General features: G+C 40.3%; 1 protein-coding gene across 1 annotated transcript in view; it reads left to right on the forward strand.

Annotated features, from left to right (window-relative positions):
• Window positions 1-25,782, forward strand: part of spon1a (spondin 1a) — a 106,091-nt gene that overhangs the window by 27,115 nt on the left and 53,194 nt on the right. The window contains exon 6 of the mRNA XM_072695704.1: window positions 8,455-8,603. Coding sequence (XP_072551805.1) covers window positions 8,455-8,603 — 149 coding nt within the window. The remainder of the gene's footprint in view (window positions 1-8,454; window positions 8,604-25,782) is intronic.

Here is a 25,782-nt window from a genome sequence, read left to right on the forward strand (position 1 = left end):
CAGTCTTATAGAAATAAACTGGAAAATTCTGATGAAACGCAGATTCTAATCTTTCGATTTGCACCACATGTGTCTTTGAACGTACGCAAAGAAATGGTGTATTGTATATGAAATGTGCTTTTCCGTTGTCCTGGATTAAACATGGAGGGGGGCATGAAACTAAAAACAATGCGATTTGTTTTTTTAAATAACCATTTATTAGTTATTGGCTTTATTATCACAAACTTTAGCATTTAGAGGAGCCAGCTAAAGTGGTTTGGATAAATTAAGGGAGTTAATCCCCCCCAGAGGTCTACCAGGCACTATCTCAAACCCTGAGGAAGACCCATGACCCAGGATTATATTTCCCACTTGGTCTGGGCATGACTCGAGATGTCCCGGTCAGAGCTGGAGGAAGTGATTGGGGAAAGGGGTGCCTAGGCTTCTTTGTTTGCCCTATTGCCACCAAACAACTAAATGGATGAAAAGATGGCCATGATGATGAGGATGATGATGAGGATAATGATGTTGATGATGATGAGGATGATGATGAGGATGATGATGATGTTGATGATGAGAATGATGATGAGGATGATGATGATGTTGATGATGAAAATGATGATGAGAATGATGATGAGGATGATGATGAGGATAATGGTGTTGATGATGATGAGGATGATGATGAGGATGATGATGAGAATGATGATGAGGATGATGATGAGGATGATGATGATGTTGATGATGAGAATGATGATGAGTATGATGACGAGGATGATGATGATGATGATGATGATGATGAGAATGATGATGAGGATGATGATGAGGATGATTATGAGGATGATGATGAGAATGATGATGAGGATGATGATGAGAATGATGATGAGGATGATGATGAGGATGATGATGAGGATGATGATGAGAATGATGATGAGGATGATGATGAGGATGATGATGAGAATGATGATGAGGATGATGATGAGGATGATTATGAGGATGATGATGAGAATGATGATGATGATGATGATGATGATGAGAATGATGATGATGATGATGAGAATGATGATGATGATGATGGGAATGATGATGAGGATGATGATGAGAATGAGAATGATGATGAGAATGATGATGAGAATGATGATGATGAGGATGAGAATGATGATGAGGATGATGATGAGAATGATGATGAGGATGATGATGAGAATGAGGATGAGGATGAGGATGAGAATGATGATGAGAATGATGATGAGGATGATGATGAGAATGATGATGAGGATGATGATGAGGATGATGATGAGGATGATGATGAGAATGATGATGAGGATGATGATGAGAATGATGATGAGGATGATGATGAGGATGATTATGAGGATGATGATGAGAATGATGATGATGATGATGATGATGATGAGAATGATGATGATGATGATGAGAATGATGATGATGATGATGGGAATGATGATGAGGATGATGATGAGAATGAGAATGATGATGAGAATGATGATGAGAATGATGATGATGAGGATGAGAATGATGATGAGGATGATGATGAGAATGATGATGAGGATGATGATGAGAATGAGGATGAGGATGAGGATGAGAATGATGATGAGAATGATGATGAGGATGATGATGAGGATGATGATGAGAAAGAATGATGATGAGGATGATGATGAGAATGATGATGAGGATGATGATGAGAATGATGATGAGGATGATGATGAGAATGAGGATGAGGATGAGAATGATGATGAGGATGATGATGAGAATGAGAATGATGATGAGGATGAGAATGATGATGAGGATGATGATGAGAATGAGAATGATGATGAGGATGATGATGAGAATGAGGATGAGGATGATGATGAGAATGAGAATGATGATGAGGATGATGATGAGAATGAGAATGAGGATGAGGATGATGATGAGAATGATGATGAGAATGATTATGAGAATGATGATGAGGATGATGATGAGAATGATTATGAGAATGATGATGAAAATGGTGATAAGAATGATGATGAGAATGATTATGAGAATGATGATGAGAATGATGATGAGGATGATGATGAGAATGATGATGAGGATGATGATGAGAATGATGATGAGAATGATGATGAGAAGGATGATGATGAGAATGATGATGAGAATGAGGATGAGAATGATGATGAGGATGATGATGAGAATGATGATGAGGATGATGATGAGGATGATGATGAGAATGAGGATGAGAATGATGATGAGGATGATGATGAGAATGATGATGAGGATGATGATGAGGATGATGATGAGAATGATTATGAGAATGATGATGAGAATGATGATGAGAATGAGGATGAGAATGATGATGAGGATGATGATGAGAATGATGATGAGGATGATGATGAGAATGATGATGAGAATGATGATGAGAAGGATGATGATGAGAATGATGATGAGAATGAGGATGAGAATGATGATGAGGATGATGATGAGAATGATTATGAGAATGATGATGAGGATGATGATGAGGATGATGATGAGAATGATTATGAGAATGATGATGAGAATGATGATGAGAATGAGGATGAGAATGATGATGAGGATGATGATGAGAATGATGATGAGGATGATGATGAGAATGATGATGAGAAGGATGATGATGAGAATGATGATGAGAATGAGGATGAGAATGATGATGAGGATGATGATGAGAATGATGATGAGGATGATGATGAGGATGATGATGAGAATGAGGATGAGAATGATGATGAGGATGATGATGAGAATGATGATGAGGATGATGATGAGGATGATGATGAGAATGATGATGAGAATGAGGATGATGATGAGAATGATGATGAGAATGATGATGAGGATGATGATGAGGATGATGATGAGAATGATGATGAGAATGAGGATGAGAATGATGATGAGGATGATGATGAGAATGATGATGAGAATGATGATGAGGATGATGAGGATGATGATGAGAATGATGATGAGAATGATGATGAGGATGATGAGGATGATAGTTTCCCCACTAAGGCTTTCTTGAGTTTGGCTTTAGGATTGGAACCAATCAGATGATCAGTAACCTGATCAGACCCTGTAGTGCCATTGGTTGTGCATAAGTGTTGTTTTATGAAAAGAACCATCTTTTATATTTTTACCATATTTTTGGCACTGTTTAACTAACTGGCAAAATCCATAAGCACAAAATATACAGAATATAAATTGAATATAAGTGTAGTTTAGAGTAATTTACTAATTAAATATACTATGATTATTTAATTTGGTTAAAAGAACACAGCAAAAGTAATAACTCAGCTCTTAAGGGTTAAAATCTGAAACTGGCGTTTTGCCTGCACTGAAAAAAACAACCCATCCGGAGCATTATTGGAGGGAGATAGCAGGGCTGCTGTATTTGACAGGAAATATGAAAATAAGGGTTTGAACATCAGAGGTTGTCACTGAGACGCGATGCAGGCCTGATGGATTGGCTAGGGGGATTAACCTTACAGAGAGTGTGTGATAAGCACTTCTTCTACACTGGAAATTTGTCCGTGCACCGCCGTGCCACCAGAATAGTTTCCATGCAGAGGGAAATTAGATTGTAGGCTTTAAAATCCCAGTACAGGCCGATAAGGAGTGGTCTGGGATACAGATTTTATTGTTTCAGCAGCAGCTTCTGAAACTGAAGTAGAGTTATGAATCTGTTTACTGCTGACCCCCTTAGCAACAAAACTTTTCACCAATAAGCTCTGACATGAGAGCTTTGTCCAATCTACTGCTCTTAAGGAGTTCTTCATTTCAGGGTTTTTATAAGTAAACTACACTTAGAAAAGTTTATGAATGGTTTGACTGAATGGTTATAACACAAGAGCGACAGTGAACTCTTCATCTCTGCTGTTAAAGGTCAGGTGTTTCTGCTTCTTTTTCTGTTGGTTTTTCTGTCAGTGAGTGTTAAACCTCTCAGCTTCAGCTCAGTCATAGTTGGATGTTGGATGATCACCACCCCTCCTCATCCCCACTTCGACTCATCCCAAAAGTACTTAATGGAGCTCCACCACCATCATTCCAGATAACACAGTTCTTCAACTGCTCCACAGCTCCTCAATGCTGGGGGGCTTAATACCCCTCTAGCTCACACCTGGCATTAGGCAGCATGGAGCCAATAGATTAATGCTGATCTGCTCCAGAATGGGGTCCTATTCTACCTGCACTACTTCTCTACAGGGACTAGACATGCTATGTGTGTGCATTTGCAATTCTATTTCAACAGTGGTTGCAACCTAAAGTAGCTCAGTGCATTCATTAAAAGGGGTGTCCATGAACATTTGGACATGTAGTGTATTGTTTAATTGGTTTTTACTATAGACTCCCAAACAGGATCAGTCTCTTACTCACAGATTACATTTACTTACTCACAGATTACAGATTACTTACATCTGATTTTCTAATTTCCTCCTGTTTAGTTTAATGTTTCTTCGTCTCAGGTGGATTTTTCGTGTATTATTTGGTTAATGACTCTTACACACTTACTCAATTACAGAAGGTAGAAAAGACCTTTTTAACGTTCCGGTAAAGTCAACATAAAACTACTTTATTCCAAGTCACTTTGGAGTATTTCTACGACAGGAAAATTATATATATATATATATATATATATATATATATACAGTGAGTCCAAGAAGTATTTGATCCCTTGCTGATTTTCTTCGTTGGCCCACTAATAAAGACATGATCATTCTATACTTTTAATGGTAGATGTATTCTTACATGGAGAGACAGAATATTAAAAAGAAAATCCAGAAAATAAATCTAAGGAATATATATTAATTGATTTGTATTTCATGGAGTGAAATAAGTATTTGATCCCTTAGTATTCATTAGCAGTTCTGGCTTTTACAGACCAGTTAGACACTCCCAATCAACTTGTTACCTGACCTGAAGCCACCTGTTCTCACTAATCACTTGTGTGAAAAACACCTGTCCACAGAATCAGACAGATCACACAGATTTCAAGTCTCCAACATGGGTAAAACCAAAGAGCTGTCACAGGACCTCAGAGTCAGAATTGTTGACCTTCACAAAGCTGGAATGGGCTACAAAAAGATTAGTAAGGTGTTGGATGTGAAAGTAACAACTATTGGTGCAATTATCAGAAAGTTTAAAGAGTATAACATGACAATCAACAGACCTCGGCCCGGTGCTCCAAAGAAGATTTCGCCTCGTGGGGTGGCAATGATGCTGAGAACAGTCAGAAATCGTCCTGCAACCACTCGGCAGGAGTTAGCAAATGACCTGAAGGCAGCTGGGACCACAGTTTGCAAGGAAACAATTGGCAACACTTTGCGCAACAATGGATTCACATCCTGCAGTGCCCGAAAGGTACCCCTGCTGAAGAGAGCACATGTGGAGGCGCGCCTCAAGTATGCCAATGATCATTTGAAAGATGAACCAAGTTATTGGGAGAAGGTTTTGTGGTCAGACGAGACCAAAATTGAACTTTTTGGCCTCAACTCCACCCGCCATGTGTGGAGGAAGAAAAATGCTGCCTATGACCCCAAGAACACTGTGCCCACCGTCAAGCATGGAGGTGGAAGCATAATGTTTTGGGGGTGTTTCTCTGCCAAGGGTACAGGGCTACTTCACCGCATCACTGGGAAGATGGATGGAGCCATGTACCGCACAATCCTGAGGGACAACCTCCTCCCCTCTGCCAGGGATCTGAAAATGGGCCGTGGTTGGGTCTTCCAACATGATAACGACCCTAAACATACAGCAAAGGCAACAAAGGATTGGCTCAAGAAAAATCACATTAAGGTCATGGAGTGGCCCAGCCAGTCGCCAGACCTCAATCCGATCGAAAATCTATGGAGGGAGCTGAAGGTCAGAGTTGCCAAGCGACAGCCCACCAACCTTTATGATTTAGAGAGGATCTGCAAAGAAGAGTGGGCCAAAATTCCCCCTGGTGTGTGTGCTAAACTTGTGGTTAACTACAACAAACGTCTCACCGCTGTGCTTGCAAACAAAGGCTTTGCCACTAAGTATTGAGTGTGTTTGGCAAGAGGGATCAAATACTTATTTTCCTCATTGAAATACAAATTAATTAAAATATATTCTTTAAAATTATATTCTGGATTTTTGTCTTGATATTCTGTCTCTCCATGTTAGAATATATCTACCATTAAAAGTGCAGAAGGATAGTGTCTTTATTAGTGGGCAAACAAAGAAAATCAGCAAGGGATCAAATACTTCTTGGACTCACTGTATATATATATATATATATATATATATATATAGAGAGAGAGAGAGAGTATCATATTAGTGTACAGTATTATATTGCACTCACACACATCATGGTTAGTGTGTAGCTTGGGGCACTATTAAGCACAGCCAGATTTTGATTAATGTTAATACACTGCTAAGAAACCAGTCTGAATAGAGGCAAAAGCCCACTGCGCTCGTCTAAAGCCTTAAATATTGTACAGTACTCACAGAAACATTACCAAATCAACATCTGCCACATTTCCAGCCACTCTTTAATTTCCTATTGATAAATAATCAAGAATTAAGACTAATTAAATAACACTCTCTTTACACCTCTAATACTGTATATACTGTATGTTTATAAATGTATAAATTCATATGCTGTTGGTAATGATGCTGAAGCTGGTGGAATTAAGAGAAGGCAACATATTACATCTTGCTAAATTTCCCCCAAGAACTTTAATCAACTGAGCTGCAAATCAGCTCGCATTCATATTGCATCAGTGCTGGGTTATTTTGGACGCTGAGTCTGTGTTATAATTACACTGCAGAACGTGATGGGTTCAGCATAGGCAAATAGTTCACAGAAAGGGATTGGCTGAGCACACCTGAGTTTCCCCTGACTCAAGTTAATTGAGGTGTTTATATACACTGAATTAAGAGATGACAACACAAACGGGTCAAAGCTATTCGTTTCCACCCAGTCATTTGAGAACTCTTAATGCATCATTATTTATGGGGTAATTTATTAGCTTTCACAGCATCACAGCACAAGCACTGCTCTCAGAAGAGGAGCCAGGCCTGGAGATTAAGCACAGTTAGTTTTAGCAGCCACGTTAAATGTCTTCAGTGAGAGCTATTTGTGGTCACCATTTGATGGGACATCTGTCATGGCTGTCGGCAGGCTAATTATTGGTCAGAGCTGGAGTAATTGGGGAGCACGTTTCGCATCGATTGGGCTGTGCAGGGCAGCGGTGTGTTCTGGGGCTTGGTGTCAGAGGTTGACAGATGGCACCTCAGTGCCAGGAGTTTACCTAACCTGTTATACTCACAGTCTTTCACAGGGAAACAATGTCATACTGACGCTCGCGAACAGGCTGACTTATTGCCCTATTAAGTAGCCAAGCGCATTAGCGTGTAACAGGAAATGAAAATAAAGTGTATATTTTTAAGGTACCTTTCAAAAGATTGGAATGACGAGTTATATTAATATTGTATGATATGTTACACACAAACATATTCTCACGTTTTACTCAAGATTTCAAATAGACTATTTATTGGTTCACGTTCTGAAAATGTATTCAATTTGAGATTTAATAAATAATGATATATTCTCATCCATCAATGTGGACAATGTGTCTAAAATGTCCTAATTTCTGACTGATTATTTAATACCTATGAAGTTAGATTATTAGCATAATTTCCTACATTTATCTATATCCAGACTGAATGTGAATTTTCATTCCAGTGGAACTTTCCATCAACAGTGCAATGATGTTCAGCAGCTGATGAAAAATGATGAAAATAATGAACTGTAATTAATTTAAATACTTTGTATTCTCTAAATGTACATTATTTGAATCTCTTCAGAGCAGTGCATTCTGTTGATTATATGAGCAGAATAATCTTCATCCCAGGATGACCATAAAAATCATCAGATTCCCGTTAGACGATCTTGGTTCCCAGTTTTCAGCACTGGTGTCCAGTGATGAAACACAATCCAAACAAAGGTTGAATAACTGAGTCATGTGTATGGTAAATTCAGTCAGTGGTAGCAGTGGTTCCTTGCTGGTGAAAGCCTCTCTCCTTGCTCTCATTCTCATTTTCATCCATACAGTTTGTGGATTCCTGGTATAGTTGAGGTTCTTGAGAGGAACTCTAGCTCTGCTCTGCTGATGCTCTTGTTAGGCTGCTGCTGGTTGATTTATCCACAGATCTCCAGTGAGCATTGTCTAGAGTAATCTGCTGAAGATGCTGAAAAATCCATTGAAAGGCAGAATTAAAATAGTTGATTCCATCAGTCTGCTTCAGTCGGCACTATGGGTGATTCAAACCAGAAACATGTATCAACTGTGTTAATTATTATTATTATTATTATTATTATTATAGCTATTATAGTTATTTAGTTGAATCCATTGATATGTTCTGTCTGAATGCTTTGGTAAATACACGGTCATGGAACTGATAGTTCCTGATATTGAATGATATTTCTCATTCTTACAGGGAGAGCCAACCATTGGTCAGCCATCATCGGGGCATCCCACTCCAAGAACTACGTGCTGTGGGAATATGGCGGTTTTGCAAGTGAAGGAGTTAAACAGGTGGCAGAGCTGGGCTCACCAGTGAAAATGGAGGAGGAGATTCGGCAGAAGGTAAGAAGATGTAGAGTATGTTGATGAAACATTGTGAGAACAGCTAAAACAGTTTTTTTTATTTCTTTAAAGGCTTCTCAAAAGGTGATGCATTACTGATCATGAATCAAATTCAGTAAAACTTTTGTGGAATGTTCTTGGTAAATGTTCTTCTAATTGATATTTGGAGAAGATATTTGCATAAAATATGGCTGGATCAATGCCTGTGGGAGTTGGAGGGGGTGGTGGTGGCTCTCTTGTTTTAAATCCGGCCTCTATAGCCTTTTGCATGATGAAATAATGTAAAACATGCTTTTTTAATTTTAATGCTATTCCAAACACTTACTGGTTTAATGCTAATTTACCTTGCTGAAAATTGGGTGGGCATTATCCCTGTAGTCCTTTAAGAAGTCTGATAAGAATAATAACAGGAATTAGAGGCTGCATCCACAGGGCAGTAATGATAAAATAGTGCTGAACCGGCACTGGGTGGTCATTACATTACTATGACAGTGCAGGAGTGTAATTACATGGTTATGAAGGAGCGATGCCGGAGGACGATTAGAAACGGAGTAAACACTGCTGTAATCTACAGGGGCAGTGGGTAACACAACACAAAACACATGTACACATGCACTATATGTTCAAATGTTTGTGGACACCCCTTTGAGTGAATGCATTCAAATCGAGCAGATAAACATAGACCCAGCATTGAGGAGCTGTGGAGCAGTGGAAGAACTGTGTTCTCTGGAACTATGGTGGTGGAGCTCCATCCAGTACTTTGGAGATGAGTTGGGAGTTGGGGATGATGAGGTGGGGTGGTGATCTTTCAACATCCTGATCTCACTAATGCTCTTGTAGCTGAATACAATTAAATCCTCACAGCAATGCTCCTCCAGAATGTAGCAGAAAGTCTTCTTCTCTGGACAGTAGAGACATACTGTAAATTACTCTAAATGTAAAAAAAATGGTAAAAAAGGTTTTCACAATATCTTTGTCATATAGCGTATTTTAGATTTCCCAGAGATTAGTGTTTGCACTGACGTGCAGGGGTTATTGGAAGCTCTTGGATTTCAGTTTCCTTGATTTTTAAGCGATAAAGGAGTGCAGCTGAGGTTGAAGTGGGCTGAATTGAATTTTGCTCTACGTCTATCTCCACCTCTATCTCTGCACCTATTTTTAATGCCTGTCACACGTTTGCTATGTAGCACTTTGCTACTCTGGAAAGTATGGGATGATGAAAGTGATGTAGCCGACGTAGAGTCTGGGCGGATAATGAGCATATTACTCCCTCTCCGGAGTGTGCGTCAGAGTCGCTCTTCAGCACTGCTTCACCTTAATCTTCTCCTCCTCCCTTTGTCCTCCCTCTTCCTTGTATACAGAGAGAGCAGCAAGGCCAACAGGAGCATTGGTGAAAACCAGTGTTTCTGATCGCTGGGCTGTAATGCGTATTTCATGAGTTTCTGTCGATAACAGTCCTTAAATTTACATGCAGTTCTCAGAGAGGTGGTACACTGGCCTTGTCCAACAATAGGCACAAATATTCCTCTCACTCAACTTTTAGCCCCTTAAAACAAAACACAGAGTTTTCAGTTGAGCACAGATTGTAAAATAAAATTTGTTTTTATATTAGTAATTATTCATATAATTAATTTTATATGTAATTTTTGAAGTAAGCTGCATAACTGCAGTGAATACCAGAATTTTAAATCAGTGTTGTCAACAAGAGGGTTCTCATATATACAGTTTTACACTATTGCTTTGGTGCCTTTGGTCTAAATACATGTGTTGTTGATATCCTGAGTGTAACTCAGTGAAACAGTCATCTATTTTACTTCATGAATTTAGGAAAAAATAAAGCGTGTTTAATGTACCATTACTTTTGCACATCCCACATTTCATTTTAATCTGTTAAACTGAGTAAATTAACAGTGATGATGTTTAAGCATGTGAACAGAAGTCTACAGAAGTGTGTGACTTATTTACACTTCAAAAATCAACAACATAATTACCCAGGGATGCACAAACTTACATAGGACTCTATCAGGTTCACCAAAAGTCCACGGTTAGCACATAATTACCATTATTTCAGGGGGCTTCTAAGTGGTTGTTTTAGTTTATCAGGTAGTTGCTATGGTGTATAGAAGTGTGGTTGCTAGATGGGTGTTATAGTCTTGCAGGGTGGTTGCTAGGGTGTTGTTAGGCAGTTGAATAGAAACTCATTTCCAAGTGGTTGCTGTGGTGCCCCCTGTGGTTGGTTGGATGTAACTAGTGAGGAAGAGTTAAATTTTATTATTGAAAGTTATTATTGACCAAATCTGTTGCTAGGCAGAAGCTGTACGTCACACAGTCAGACCAAACAATCTGGAATTAGAATGATGTTGATATTCTGAGTTTTGCTGCAAATATCTGGCAAAAAAAGAAGAAAAATAGTAATAATAATGATAAATAATATAAATTAGTAGAATAATATAAATATGATACCAACATTGTTTGGCAGTGATTAACCATAATAAAAAAAAATAGCCAGTGGTATAATATAGTATATAATATAGTGGAACGTGCCCGAGCAGCCCACCCAGGTCAAGTCCATGAGTGGAAAACACTGAGGTTAAACTTTTACAGTATGATTTTCTCGATAACCTCATCATTATAGTCGTACTTGACCAAGGTTCATCCTAGCCATCCTTATTCACACTGATATCCCTGTACAATACTGCTGATAAGATCTTTGCTTCCACCTCAATCCATTTGACCTCCTCCGTCTGCCGGCGTTTACTCTGGTTCCTGATGTTAGCTCTGAGAACACTGATTCATTATCTAATCCTTTCAGTCAGCATAGGCAAAAGACTGGGGTGTTATGCTGGAACAGAACCCTGATGGAAAGAGGATGGAGGGGGCGAGGGGTGGGGGTGAGAGCTGCTCACACTGAGGGAGTCTGATAACTCTTCTATCAGGGGGGTCCGATATCGAACGGCTGCAGCAGGAACCGGTGACGAGGGGCTGGAGGGAGATGTGTTAGGATCTATATCTGTGATGAAACACGTTGGCCTGGCTGGGGGCTGAACTCCTCCGTTCCTTGAGCATTCACGCTGCGTCGAGGACAAATCACGAGGGGACAAAAGAATCTCGCCTTCATCTGTGGAAAAGTGAAGCAGGTTGCTGGGTGATAAAGGTAGAATCCATGGCTGTCACACAGATGCTGCAAATGTGTGTGATAGCAGCGCTCACATCAGTGTGTATTCTGAAATGGGCTCTCTCAGAGCAGAGCACCTTTCGATTTATTAGCAGGTGAAGACGAGGGATGTATGTGCTTCATTAATAACAAAGTGCTTCTACGCTTAAAGGATCCTGCAACAATGGTTCTTATTCTACAGCGAGGGTCCAAACACGCTGTACATTCATCACATCAGCTCAAACAAAGCTTCCCATTAGTTACTTTCACTGGGGAAATGGTTGTGGTGGGTCAGACTGGAGCAGCGAGGCAGCTGGAAAGGTGCAGAGTCTCTTTGTATGCTGAATAGGATTAAAGGCACCATCTGTTCGGATCATCATTTGGGACACACCGCACATTTACTCGGTTCTGGCTGTTTTAATGTCTATTATTTTTTTCTATGAATGCAGACAGAAATGACTTTTACTAGTTGGGATGGACGATTATATCGAAATCAAATCGCTATCAGCAGATATTTGCTTTAAAAAGGATTTGATTTAGATTTCTGACCCATATTTACTGAACATTTAGGCTGGGGAGTCTGGGGTGGCTTCTGAGTCGGTGTGTGAAACCAAAAAACTACATGAAATTGGAGCCATGGAAGAAGAAGCAAAGAGACCGGATGGTGGATGGGTGCAAAGTTGTCCATCACAGAAGTAAAGGGGAGAGGGCATGATGTATAGGGTCTGAGGGTCTGGGAAATGAGGAGGTGGAGTTCAGGGTATGATCCTTCTCCCATATTGAAGTTATTACATTATTCCACATGGTAGCCCCAGCAGTGAAACTTCTAGAAGCGAGAGGTTTGTTGGTTTCTGTTATTGAGCTTTTAGTATTTATCATTTTTTAATCAGATCTCTTCACCGAATGTTTATTTGTTGGTGATATAATGAGGTTATCCTCATGCTAAAAGCGTTTACATTGCTGTAACAGTGAGCAGATGATGGTACAAATAAGTAAAAATCCAGTAAATACTCAGTAGTGAAAGGTTTTCCTCATGTTTGATAAATACACTTTAATAAAGCTGTGTAATATTGGTGAGGAACATTTTTCCAACACTAATAAATAAAGAACTTCAGTACAAACAAAAATTCATTGGTCAACCAATGTATCGGTCAGGCCCCAGCATGCTCGTAATACTCATGCACGTTTCACTGTCACTGGCTTAGCAGCAGTTCCAACAAAGGTGACGTTGCTGAAATGAATCCGGGCAAAGCAGGAAAGAACTTCCAGTAAAAACTGACACCAACACAAACTACTTCTGTTTCAGCAAGGAGAGAAAGAGAGCAGAGAGGGTGGTGGTGGTGGGGGTGGTGTTGTGTGACGGAGGGTACATAGACGAATGAGCAGATCGAAATTTGAAAGGAAAGAGGCAGAGTGGGAGGCAGAAGTGTTGTGATTTTAGTTTGTGCAAGGTTGTATTCAGCGAGCCAAGCAGGCGTTTCACCGTGGATGAGGCAAGCGCTGCACAGAGCGCGGCGATAAAGGCTTTATTTATCATAGTGTATATCAGTCTGTGTCACCCTTTCAGAAAGCAGTATGATATGATATGTGTACGCCCATCTGTCCTTCCTTCTGCTGGGCTCATATCGTCTTTGCCATTTGTTTTCCACAAAGGCCAGAATCTACTGATATGTGAGCGCTCTTTTTCCCTTCATCTGAACAGAAGCTCACGCCGCTGTGCTCTTCCAAATGCTCTCCAGGGACACGTGCTAGTCGTTACTATAAACTGATTTTTTTCCTCTCATTTTTGGTTATTATCAGTATTTTCTTTGGTACGTTTCAAGGTTGTTACTGAATCTCGATGGGAAAGTAAAGTAAAAATGAAAGAAGCCATGCTTCAATAGATTCATTTTATTCAGCCAAGAAAACACCACTAAAGCACTCCTGTTTTCCATGAAAGTCCTTTTCTGCTTCTCAAAGGTCCATCCAGAGCATCCCAGGTGTCTTCTTTTCAGTGATGAGAGTGCGATTGCTTGTAAATTCGCCCACCTGATTCGTGGCAGACGCTGTGATTGTTCTGCATGTTTATGTGTACAGCAAGGCCTCCTTAATGGATTTCTTATAGGTGTATTATGTGGTGGAACGTACTAGACTTGGAGAATGGTCTTTTTTATATTTTTGCTTTGGCCCATTCTCTTTGATTCTTTGAAAAGTCTACAATCAAAAACTATTTTTTTTTTGTTTTTGTATTGTTTATTTTTAATAATAATTAAAATATATATTTTGCAAACAATGGTTTGATTCTTTTAATTACAATTTTATGCTCAAATAAAAATACATAAATAAATAAAAACAGACCAGTGGTTGAACCAGGCTGGATGATAGCTGGTAGTACATGATATTTAACATTATTCTGCACACAGACACAGGCACATACCTTCTCCCTCACTGTATACATTCAAAAAGGACATGGTCTCAGACTTTGACATTCTCAGTTGAACATGAAATCTCTCATGAGATCTTTTAGACCATACCGTGCTGCGTCCTCTCCCATTTTCCAGCTGAAGTCTGCACACTGCTGACTCTCATGAAAAATATATAAAAAAAACAAAAACATGAGACTAAATCCCCGAGCCAGCCCTTTTCATCCCTCCTACATAACAGCAGTCAGTAATTTGTGTATGCAGTCAGCTATTACCTTGGCTCAGTGTGGTGCTAATGAGAAGGCTGCTGTTTGGGCCGCTCTAATGACAGCCTAGGTTCGGTCTCGGGGTGCACTGGCACAGGCTACTGGTGGGCCTCTGATGGGTTGTAAAATTCCCAGTGTCCTCTAACACGGTCAGAGAAACACTTTCCTGCAGCATGGGCAGGAAACAGTGAAGCTCTCTGGGCTCTGCTGTGGTGATCTGGACAAGGCTTTAGGTCATTTTCTCTTCATCCTTCTCATGCCCTTCCTCTTGATTCCTGGTGTCTTGGTCATATTTATCATGTTCATCAACCTGACCTGACCACTTGACCACCTGCTACGGGTCATAGCTCCAATTTTTTCAGTTCTGTGCACTTTGACAGTGACCTCTCCATTAGAGTATTGTGTCTCCAAGTTGAGCTATCTGTCTGACAGCATGCATCTGTTGGCTGCAATCTCCTTTCTGCAGGCCTGTGCTTTACACAGACGCCCCTGAGATCTCGAGAATATCCTGGATGGCCTGCACCCTGTACCATTAGTGCCTTGCCAGGTTTGAGGAGGGTTTTATGGTCATTTGTCATGGTGGGTTTCATCACTCAAAGTGGCCGAGAATACGTAGAGGCCATTTGACTCAAACGTGAAACAGTCACTGTTGCTTTTATGAAAGATCCCTTAAGGAATCTTTTTTTTTAAGTGCTGCATGATTACTCTTCCTGACCCTGAAGCTACTGTACAGTAGTTATATCCGCAGTTATCAGAGCTCAGGTGTATTATAGTTTAACTGTTTAACTGCAATTTGCAGAGCATTGCCATTCTGAATACCCTTTCTTTGCTCTGGCTTTATTCTTCCATGTGAAGACGTGAGCAAACGAACCCCATAAGGTGTAAAAGCGAGTGTTATTTTTTGTTTTTGTGAAAAAGCAAGTTGTTGTTCTGTCGTATTCGGTGTAGTAGAACAGCCAAAGAGTGCTGCCTTGATGTCTGACGTTATGACAGATGTGACATGAAACGATGTTCAGTCAGCATTCTGCTGGAGGTATTTATATTCTCTTTAGAACAGCCAGCACTCTCTCATTTACACTCGGCCTTCTTCCTCTCTCCGCTTCTGAATGCTTTGTGCAGATCCTGCTCCCAGCCTCTAATCTGCTGTGTTGACTTTGACGCGTTCGCACTTTTAATTGACACACAGTGTGAAGGTGCTTCTCTGACAGGGGCACTCATTAGTCAGGCTGCAATATCGGCTTCCGAAGTTAAAAAACAAAAAGAAAGGAGAAGAAAAGGGAAGAGGGAAGATTTGAGGAATTGTTTCTGCTGGCTCAGACTGCAGGAGGTGGAGAGAGGACCGATTCACTGCGTACAAGAACTGTCAGATAACAAACCCACGCACCAGCCAGGCTCACTGTGATTTTGGGAGTGCCTGTTGTGTTGTGTTGTAAATGCATTTGGGTTTCATGAATGTGTGAAATAATGTGGCTGAAACAGACACTCTTTTTTCCTGTTTCCCGTCCAATATTGTCACTGATTAGGGGTGTGAGAGAATATTGATATATCAAAGTATTGCAATATTATGTTTTCAGTACTGTATCAATTCTTAAAAACACAGTATTGATTTTTAATAAATAGTTTACATGTAAAGATTGGAGGCAGACAGTGGTTCAGTTCAGGTGGTTCAGGTGATTCTGATACGGTTATTCTGTAATACACTATATGTCAAAATGTTTGTGGACACCACTTCTACTGAACGCAGATAAACTTGAATCTGTTGGCACCATAAGGGGTATAAAGCCATCAGAAAGGAAGGGATCAGAAAGGAAACCATGAATAAGCTGGTGTCCCAATACCTTTGTCCTAAGTACCAAAATAAATTCGTTATGGTGACTAAACAGAAGAGATTTATAAGTAAGGATTTTTGGTAATAGTCCACCACTTTTTGCAGGTATTGGCCGACTGACACTGGGAACTGGATTGGTTTCAGTTGTCCTGTCTTTTGTGTAAGTCATTGTGGTCCTGAGAGCAGGGGGTGTTCTTAAAGTGCCCACAGATGCTTGTGTGTGGTGTATATTGATGATTTACTCGGTGTGTATCAGTGGGAGTTCCATAATCCATTAAGCAGTATCCTCGCCTGTGCAGCTAGAAGTGCTCTCATTTATTGCTTTTTATATCATTTTATCCCTCGTCCTTCTCCCTGGAGACTTCTCCAAGATGAGTGTGTTCATCATTCCTCAGTCAGCCAATCGACTACTTTTCTACTCTCCCACTAATGGATGACTTAGTGGTAATGACCAGTTGCTCTGCTTCTCCTCCTGCCTCCCTGAGTCCAGTCCTTTACATCAAGGAGTGCTTAATGAATTGTTTCTCTTTCTGTAGTTCTCAACTGCACACGTCTTTTTCCCATCATTAAGCTTAATGCATACTATTACTGAGAGACAGAAGAGGATACGGGCTGTATCACACTTTCCTCCCCGACAGTTTGAAGTGTTTGGTTTCTTTTCTGAAGTGGAAAAAGGAGAAGAAGTTCAATTTTTAATCTCGTCTGTACTGAGCAGTGTGAAAGGCTGGTGTATTATTAGAGTCAGTATGGCTGGCTAAATGGGGTTAGGGTGCTGTGGGGGTTTGTCCTGTTGAAATAACTGATTAAGTATCGTAGTGTAAAGCTTCTGCAGGTTCAGCCTGGAAAACCTGCTCATCTAGAACTTGCATGGAAGCTTGTCTAGTTCATGTAGAGAAGTACTGCCAATAGAATAGGACTCTTAAGATAAACAGATAAACAACATGACCCTATTGGCACCATGCTGCCTTATATAATACCCCTAAATGTAGGGGTGTAAAGCCCCCCAGCATTGAGCTGTGGAGCAATGCAAGACAATGACAGTCAAAGTAAAAAAATATTTTCATTTTGGAGAATTTCTATTGGTTCATTTATCATACATTTTTGACAAAATCTCACATTATATTTCACATCACATTATAAATACAAGGTTTTTGCATGACACTATTACTGAGAGACAGAAGAGGATACGGGCTGTATCACACTTTCCTCCCCGACAGTTTGAAGTGTACCCGACAACTTGACTGTACCGGAAACCATGAAACCATTTTTACCATCTTGTAAAATCTCCCAATGTCAGACTTAATGTCTCTTTCCTATAAACACTAGAGTGAGTCTGTGCAGCCTGGTTATATTTAGATGTGTTGTACATATCGGCAGTGCAGGGATTTCAGAGTTTTGAATTGTGTTGATCCCTGTATGATGTTTACTATTTTCAGAGTGATATTTTTGGCTATTCTGTTCCAGAGCTCTTCCCTCTTGCGCATTTCACATGAATTAGTTATGCTCTCTAAAAGGGACTGTGCTTGATGTTTATTTTTAAGCAAATATAATTTCAAAAGATTCCCTCATGCTTCTCTCTTCCAAAGAAGTGTATCATCACTGTCAAATCAAAACTTCATCTGCATCATTTGATAATGGCTTTTTACATTGTGTGGATGCTTCATTATGAATGGATCAGTAAAAACTGACCAAAATAACCTGTGGTACAAAAATAAACACAGTGAAGCATTAAAGAACACTTTTACACAACTACTTCTTATGTGTTCATAGTGGTGATTGTGTTGTGATACTGTGATACATTTTTTATGATATTGTAATTTTTTAAATGTCATTCAAAAGTTACAAAATAGTTACAATTTTTTAAATAAATAATAATAATAATCTTCAGAGAACTTTGTTCTGCTCGTTGTCATACACAATTCATGTTTATTTGCTGTACATAACATTTTAAAGAAATAAATAACTAAATAAATGAATAGTGTAGTGTGTACAAACGTTATGGTACATGTTCTGTTTAATTTTCTATTAAAATAGAAATATAAATTAGCTCTAGAAATTGCAGAGAATGGCATATTTAAGTTTCCTGTAGAGCATTTGTTCACTTATTTCCATTTTGAACACCAACCACACAAGTCATTTCACAAGGATTGCCCAAACCTCTTTTCATCCTTTAAAAGTGGTGGTAACACTTGGTAACATGGCATGCTGTGGGCCTTAGTGCAAGAAGACTTGATAACAAGACGGATCTCCAGATGGGTCCTCTCAGTGTTCTGTCCGTCCTCTGTTTGTGTATGTGGTGTCCCTTCAGTGCCGCATTTCAGTCTGGAACTGACAGACTGGAGAGAGATCTAAGGTTCTGGATACAAACTCATGAACGAGGCCGCCAGCACGCTGTGGCTGAATGTCTCAATAGACTCTCGGCTCTGCCAAGCCTTTATGTTCTTCCTTTTTGTTGTTTTGGATTCCTGGTAAGGACACCTCTGCCAAGCAAGTCCTTGTTTTTACAAGGTAAATTACTTTTCCCTCCAAGCAGAGCTAGTGCTACTGTACCGAGACAGTAAAACGTCCTACACAACATTAGAGGCGACCTTTGGCCTGGCTGTAGCCTGAGAGTCTGCGAGATGGTTCCAGCATCTTCAGCAGTGGCTGTAGACCAGCGCAGTGACAGGGAACACATTCTCTAATGCCATTTTACACACGGTCTTAAGCTATTTGAGCTTTGGATGACTGCCACTGGATTGATTTCCCCTCCGCTCATCTCGTTCTTCCCGTCCTCACTCTATTCTGGTGATTCTGGTGCCATCGGTGTGGTTCCGGAGCTTTTTGTGGCCGCGGGCTCTTGCATTGTTTTCAGAATGCTGTCCTGCACATCGCTGGCCATTATTGTTTCATTTCAGTCAGCTGGCAGTTTTTTTGGGAGTCTGTCAAGTGGGATTTGGGAGCTGGACTGAAATAGTGTCTTATAGGAAAACAAAGACGGGTTGAAAAAGAATGGGGTGAGGAGGAAAAAGCCTAAATGCCTTGGCAAGCAAGAATGTTATTATAATCTGCAGCCCTTTGCTGTAAAGAATAGGTAAGCAGATTCTAAAATTGAAATTGCGTGAGCGTGTGCGAGATCACATTTTTTGACACGATGCAAACTGCTGTGCTTTTGTTAGCTTTCAATGCAGTTCTTTAGGCACATTCAGCTCAGCAGATGTTCAGCTATTCTGTGATTCCTAGTCTGACCCCGTCAGCTGAGCGAGGCGGTTACGAAAGGGCCTTCCTTTCATAAGCACTCTGGCCTTGTAGCACAGTGTCCTTAAGTGTTCCTCATGAATAATAACTAAACACTTTAAAAGGAGGGAAGTGTCCTGAAGTTCAGGTCATAGTTGTTGTAATGGATGTCAGAATAACCTTTGTCTAACCATTTGTCTTATTTGAGAATAAGCTTTGAGAAGGAATGTTAAAAACTGAGTCACACAAGCCTTGTGCTTTTGCTTATTGGAGAATTATTGAGAAACACCTTCCATTTACAATGGTGTGCTTTGAAAATATATTCCTTATAAAGTCACTATTATAAAATTACTAGTATTTTAACCATAGGCCAACTTCACAAAATGTATTATATGAATGGACCCAGCATTGGACCACCACCAGATAAAATGTAGAAAATGTAGAAAAAAAGTTTTTTTTTACTGGTACATGTTGATTTCTGATGTTTTTAATAACTAATCAGCAGTTGTAACTAACATTTTACACTATTAACATGTTATTACAACATTCCCTGGTTAGTTGCTTAGATCATTACTATGGTCACCTTATTGACTGGTGCTTAGTAATGTCTAAACTTAGAGGTATCTTTGAACTATTAGTCTAACTAGTTCTAACTAGCTGAAGTTTTTCTTGGGTAAATAGTAAAACACTTTTGTAAGTCGCTCTGGATATGAGCGTCTGCTAAATGCCGTAAATGTAAATCATTATGTAATATATTACATTTATTTCCGGTATTGACAGTTTTGAATGTGAACTACTGAATTTTTCCTGTTGTTTTATAGTGACAAATGGCCAATATTTTATAAAAGCTTTGCTTTAATAATGTGACATTAATAATGTGATCTCAATATGACTACAGTTGGTCTGGTTGTTTACTGTACATTCTTCCATAGCTTTATTTTTAGGAGTGATCTAAAGACTGTACACTGCAGTGCTACTGCATCAACATCAGAGTGAAATGACACAAAACACCCTGAGCTTCATCATCTTAGAGGTGTCCAAAACCAGCAGGTGGCCTGGAGGACTTGTAGAGGAAGCTGTTCTCCGGCTCTCAGGCTCGGCTCCTCTGAGAGCGCTGTGTGTGGAAGAGTGGCCGTACGTGCGTGAGCAGGCCCTGCCGCTCGGCTCCATATGCTCATGTTTCATTCAGCTCTCTCTCGATTGCCCCTCAGTGCCGCCTCGCTCCCTGTTCCTCAGCCAGGAGGGAGGGTCCAGCTCACTGAGCCCTGCAGCCTGACGAAAGGAGCCACGCTCCACAACATGCTGCCACGCCCAAACCCTGATCGCCAACATCTGTTAGCATGCTAACCTGACCTTACAGCAAACCTCCCCCCTCCTTCTCGTTTACTTTGATGAATATCGGTGCAGACTGAGAGAGCAGACGTCTGCTGTTGCTCTTCTCACCTCGCAAATAGTACAAAAGTACAAAAGTATTGGGACACCTGCTCATTCATTCATTGTTTCTTCTTGATCTGTGTCTACTGTCCAGAGAGGAAGACTTACTACTAGATTTTGGGGGGAAATTGTTGTGAGGATATGGTTGCATTCAGCAACAATGTGTTAGTGAGGTCAAGATGAGGTCTGGATGGATCACCACCAGAAATGCATGTAAGCTAGCGCCATATATGCTGAGCAGGAGCTTTGATTGAAGTATATGGAATGAAACTCTAAAATAAGGTGTTATTTTAAAGTTTTATTCCATGTGAGAGATACAGAACGGTAGAGAAGCATAATGGACTGAGGCGGTGGAGTAAAATTAGAGATTAGGATTTTACACTAATATGACTCAGATAGTATGTTTCATCTTACTCTTAATTAGGCAGAATCTGGTGGCATAGGGATCCCAAAATAAGTGACCCTCTTATATCCTAAAGGATCACAAGATTCTGAGCAGTCTGAGAGTGCCGCACATCGTTCAGCATCATGCAAAATGGGCCTGGTTTCCTCTGTGAGGTGCAGCAGAAGCCTAAGCTAACAAACCCGGGCTGTTCTCACAAGCGGATCTCTTAACCAGGGCAAAACACTTTGATCCTCTGTTTACTGTGGCTTTATTAGCATGGGGTGACTGTTAACTCACGGCTACTTTAGTCAGATCCTCAGACATGAAGAGAGCACACACACACACACAGCTCCGTATATGTTGATCAGGAGCTTTGATTGAAGTGCATGGATGACACCTTTGCAGCTATATGTGCAATTTAAGTGTGCTGAGTGTCCTTGGCGAACTGCGGAAGAGCACTGTGAGTGCACACACGGTGAGATGTAAGGAATTTGCATGCCCTGAGTGATTTCTGAATACGGCATTTGGCCAGGATGTGGATTTGTGAAAAAAAATAATAACATAAAAGTGTATGCATACACACACACACACACACACACACAGGCAAGGTGAAGCCATAATTATTTTCTGTCTTGAGCTGTTTTTCCTCTTAAGATCTTTATAGCCGCACTGTCCTTGTAAACACTATAAGCCCAAATCATTGGTATTGGTTCATGTTTAATTCATGAGCTGCTCTTCATAAATCTGTTTACTGTAATGGTCCATACCTGCGCTGTTTCCACTATGCAAATGAGCCCTCCACTACTGAGGCCTTTATCCACTGTAATCTGCATCTGATTTATGCAGTCACAGAGGTTTGGCAGCATCGTATGGTCCCAGGATAAACCTGGAAGACGGAGAAGAAGAAAAGACAACGCAGCACCCAGTGAGCGTCGGCGCAGATAGTGGTAGAATAATTGGGAGTTCATGCGTATCCTTGTTTTTCATTCTAAGGTACATATTCATGTACACATACCCTCACTGCAGGGCTCATTTCCATACTGATGCGAAGAACTCATTTCCTTTCCTCAGACATCTTGATGATGTCCTGCTATCTGAAAAATCTGCAGATGCAATCTTGAGCGGCATCACAATTCCTTTAGCTTATCTGTTTCTCTACCTCATTTACTGTAGCATTGGGCAATCAGCCATAACATTAAAACCACATTAATGGTTTTAATGTCTCAATTACAATTGTTAAGGGGTGGGTATATTAGGCAGCGAGTGAACAGTCAGTTCTTAAGGTTGATGAAGGTGTTGAAGCAGGAAAAATGGACAAGCGTAAGAATCTGAGGCACTTTGACAAGAACCAGACTGTGATGTTCTAGACGACTGGGTCAGAACTTCTCCAGAACATCAGGCAGGTCTTGTGAGACTTACTGATGTCCATGGAGGTATTACAGGACTTCTGCTAACATTGGTCTTGATGCCAGATACCACAGGACACCTTCAGAGATCTTATGGAGTCTATGCCTTGATTGGTCAGAGCTATTTTGGTGGCATGAGGGGTTCAAGAGGTCCAAGGCCATCAACACTGCCCCAGATTAACAGCACTTAAACACTAGATTTGTCAAACAAGCAACATGTAAAGAAGCTACTGGTGTTAAAACAGAATCCAGACCTCAACATCAATGGATGTGTGTTGTAATGACTTGGATAATGCTTCTCACCAAGATTAAACTTTGAAAAATACCTCCTGCAGAAGCACTGGACATGAGTCCTCTGAAAAGCATGGTAGCTGTAGTGGTGGAGGGTGTAGCATACAGTTGGAGTATGTGTGCAGTGTTCATGAAAACTAGGCAATGGAAATCAGATGTACTGTAGCTTATATGCAATGTTGACTTATACATAGTTAAAATAGCTGCACTGTTTAGCACTGCAGCTCTGCGTATGACTAATTATGAGATGAATGTGACCTCAGGTAATTGTAAAATGATAGTTGCAAAGCCCCATCAGCAGCACATTGGTGAAAGCCTAATGCAACATGGGGCACGCCTGGAGAAAGACAACCGCAAAAACAATAACAGTTAATTAAGCAGTGACAATACTGCGAATGTGTGTGTGTGTGTGTGTGTGTGTGTGTGTGTGTGTGCATGAGTTTAAACATAATGCCATAAAATCCTACTTAGACTGCACATTCTGCCTCTCTGAATTGCAGCCTGGTGTCGTTTTTATTGGTTATTTTCTCAAAAAGACACAGATTTACTGAAATGACCAGCTATTGTGTGTCTGCCATCGGCATCATATCTGGAGCTTAACACATTTCACTGTAGTCATTTTAGTCTGTGTGCTGTTCGCCATAAAACTGTTACATCCATAAACATAAAGGTGCCTAAAGGTGCCTTTAGAAGATGCTGTAGAAGAATTACCTTCAGGACTTTACTGTGGATGATTCTTTTAACCAAAAATAAAAAAATACCCCAAACAAACCACACAGCTAAAAAAAAGGAATTTCTGCCATATTTAAGCTTCTAAAGAGCCATCATTCAAGAGTAAAGAGGGGAATGTGTTTTCACACATGGTTTTGGTGATGGCAGAAAATAGACAGACGTCTGGAGGAAAAGCATCTCAAGCACAACACCAGTCAGAGCTCTAGAACCATAGATATTAACTGTAAAATAGTTCCACACTGCAGAGTTTAAACTGTTCTGTTATTGTGGTATATGAGAACACTCCTCACCTCTGCAACAATGTCTGTTAATGATGCCTAGAGGATGCCAGAAGGCACTACAGTAAAACACAGTGTGTAAAAACAAAAGATTCAAACTTGGCCTGACACTCAGTCCATCAAAACATGCCTGTTTGGGCCCTGATCCCAAACTAAAAAGCAGTAGATACAAAGGATTGGAACTGGATTGGTCTTAAAAATAGTAATATCTGATCCCTTAATTCGGCCTGAATTTGGCCCCAATTCCAGTTCACTGGATCAGATTTGGACCTCTTTAGTTAACAGTAGAAACAGAGACACTTCACTTTGTTTATGCTGACACTATACCATGTCATAAACACTTAAAATGCATTGTGTTAGAAATACATATCAGTAATACAAAGCATGTGTGTGTTTTATACTTGTTTATATATGCAAAGCCTTCAAATTAAATGTTCATTCCATAATGAATCCAGTATGAGCTGCTATGTTTTTATAAATTATTCCAGATATGAAAATCTATATTGCTGTATTTATAGAAAGTGCTGCCAAATTCTTTTTTAGAATAAAAGAAAAATAGGTGGTTCTTCTGTGGTTCATCACTTTTATTTGTAAGAGCGTAACTTTCCTACATTCCTTTGACACAGACTGCAGCTGCTCTACAGAAGTGAAGTGTGTAGAATATTCAGAGAGTGGGTGTAGACTCACGGAGAATTTCTGAATTAATAAAAAAATAGTTGTGCTGAAGTGTCTATGCCCTTCAAGCCAGCACTCTTCCCTGCCAGTCTCTCGTGCTGAGGACTGTTCTGAATGGAGAGAGATGATGAGGGTATGAGGCTCCTGAGAGCTGGTGGAGTGTATGTAGGGTAGGAATGAGCCGGTGTGAATGTGTGTGAGCTGTTGCTAAGTTTAGATAGCAGCACACACACACATTGAGAGGAAGCCTGTCAGACGTGGCGCTCTTTAGGGTAGGCATAGAGCTGACACCTGGAGAAGCTGACCTAATTGGAGGAGAGAAGGGCCAGTGAGTGTGGCAGTAGCAGAGGGTGCTCATCAGCAGACCTGCTGGGGAAAAGGCAGAGGGCAGTGAAGGGAGGAGATGGCAATGAGGGGGCTGATGTTTCTAAGCAGCAGGGCACGGCTCGGGGAGGCCGAGAAGCTCTGAGGAGATTATGAGGGCGGAGATCTGCTAGATGGAATTCTGTTTTATGGAGCATTTTATGAGGCATTTAATGGTACAGTGAATTTGGTTGATTGTTTTAAACAAATCTTGAATTGACCTATCAGTGCTCCATTCACAAACGCATTCTTTCTAGTGGATCTGGATCAGAGACGAAACAGGCATTTTTTAAAGGAACGAGTCTCAGCTATATTAATCCAGTTCCGATCCTTTGTTTTTACAACTGTTATACCAGAACACCCACTGGAACCCTCTAGGTACTATTAATGGACGTTATTCCCAGCCTGCAGCAGTGAGGAGTGTTCTCACAGGATAACTGCAGTGTCTGCAGTGTGGGCGTATGTTGCACCTATGTTTTTTACTCACCTTTACACCTGTGTAATGTGACGCGACAATAAACCTGATTTGATTTAATTTAATTTGATTTTCTATTAAAATGTGCAGAGATCAGCTCAGATCCTGATCCACAGGATTGGATTGTATCCTCAGTACCTTTAAATTGATGTATTTTCACATTTAGACATTTTTTAACTAAAATTTAATTTTTTTTGTTTTGTTTATGTTCTATGAAGATTGTCTGACTTGTGACATTTGGGTGTTTATGACAGACTGTAGTTGCATGATGGCG

The sequence above is a fragment of the Salminus brasiliensis genome, chromosome 13 (assembly GCF_030463535.1).
Source record: "Salminus brasiliensis chromosome 13, fSalBra1.hap2, whole genome shotgun sequence".
Taxonomy (NCBI): Eukaryota; Metazoa; Chordata; class Actinopteri; order Characiformes; family Bryconidae; genus Salminus; species Salminus brasiliensis.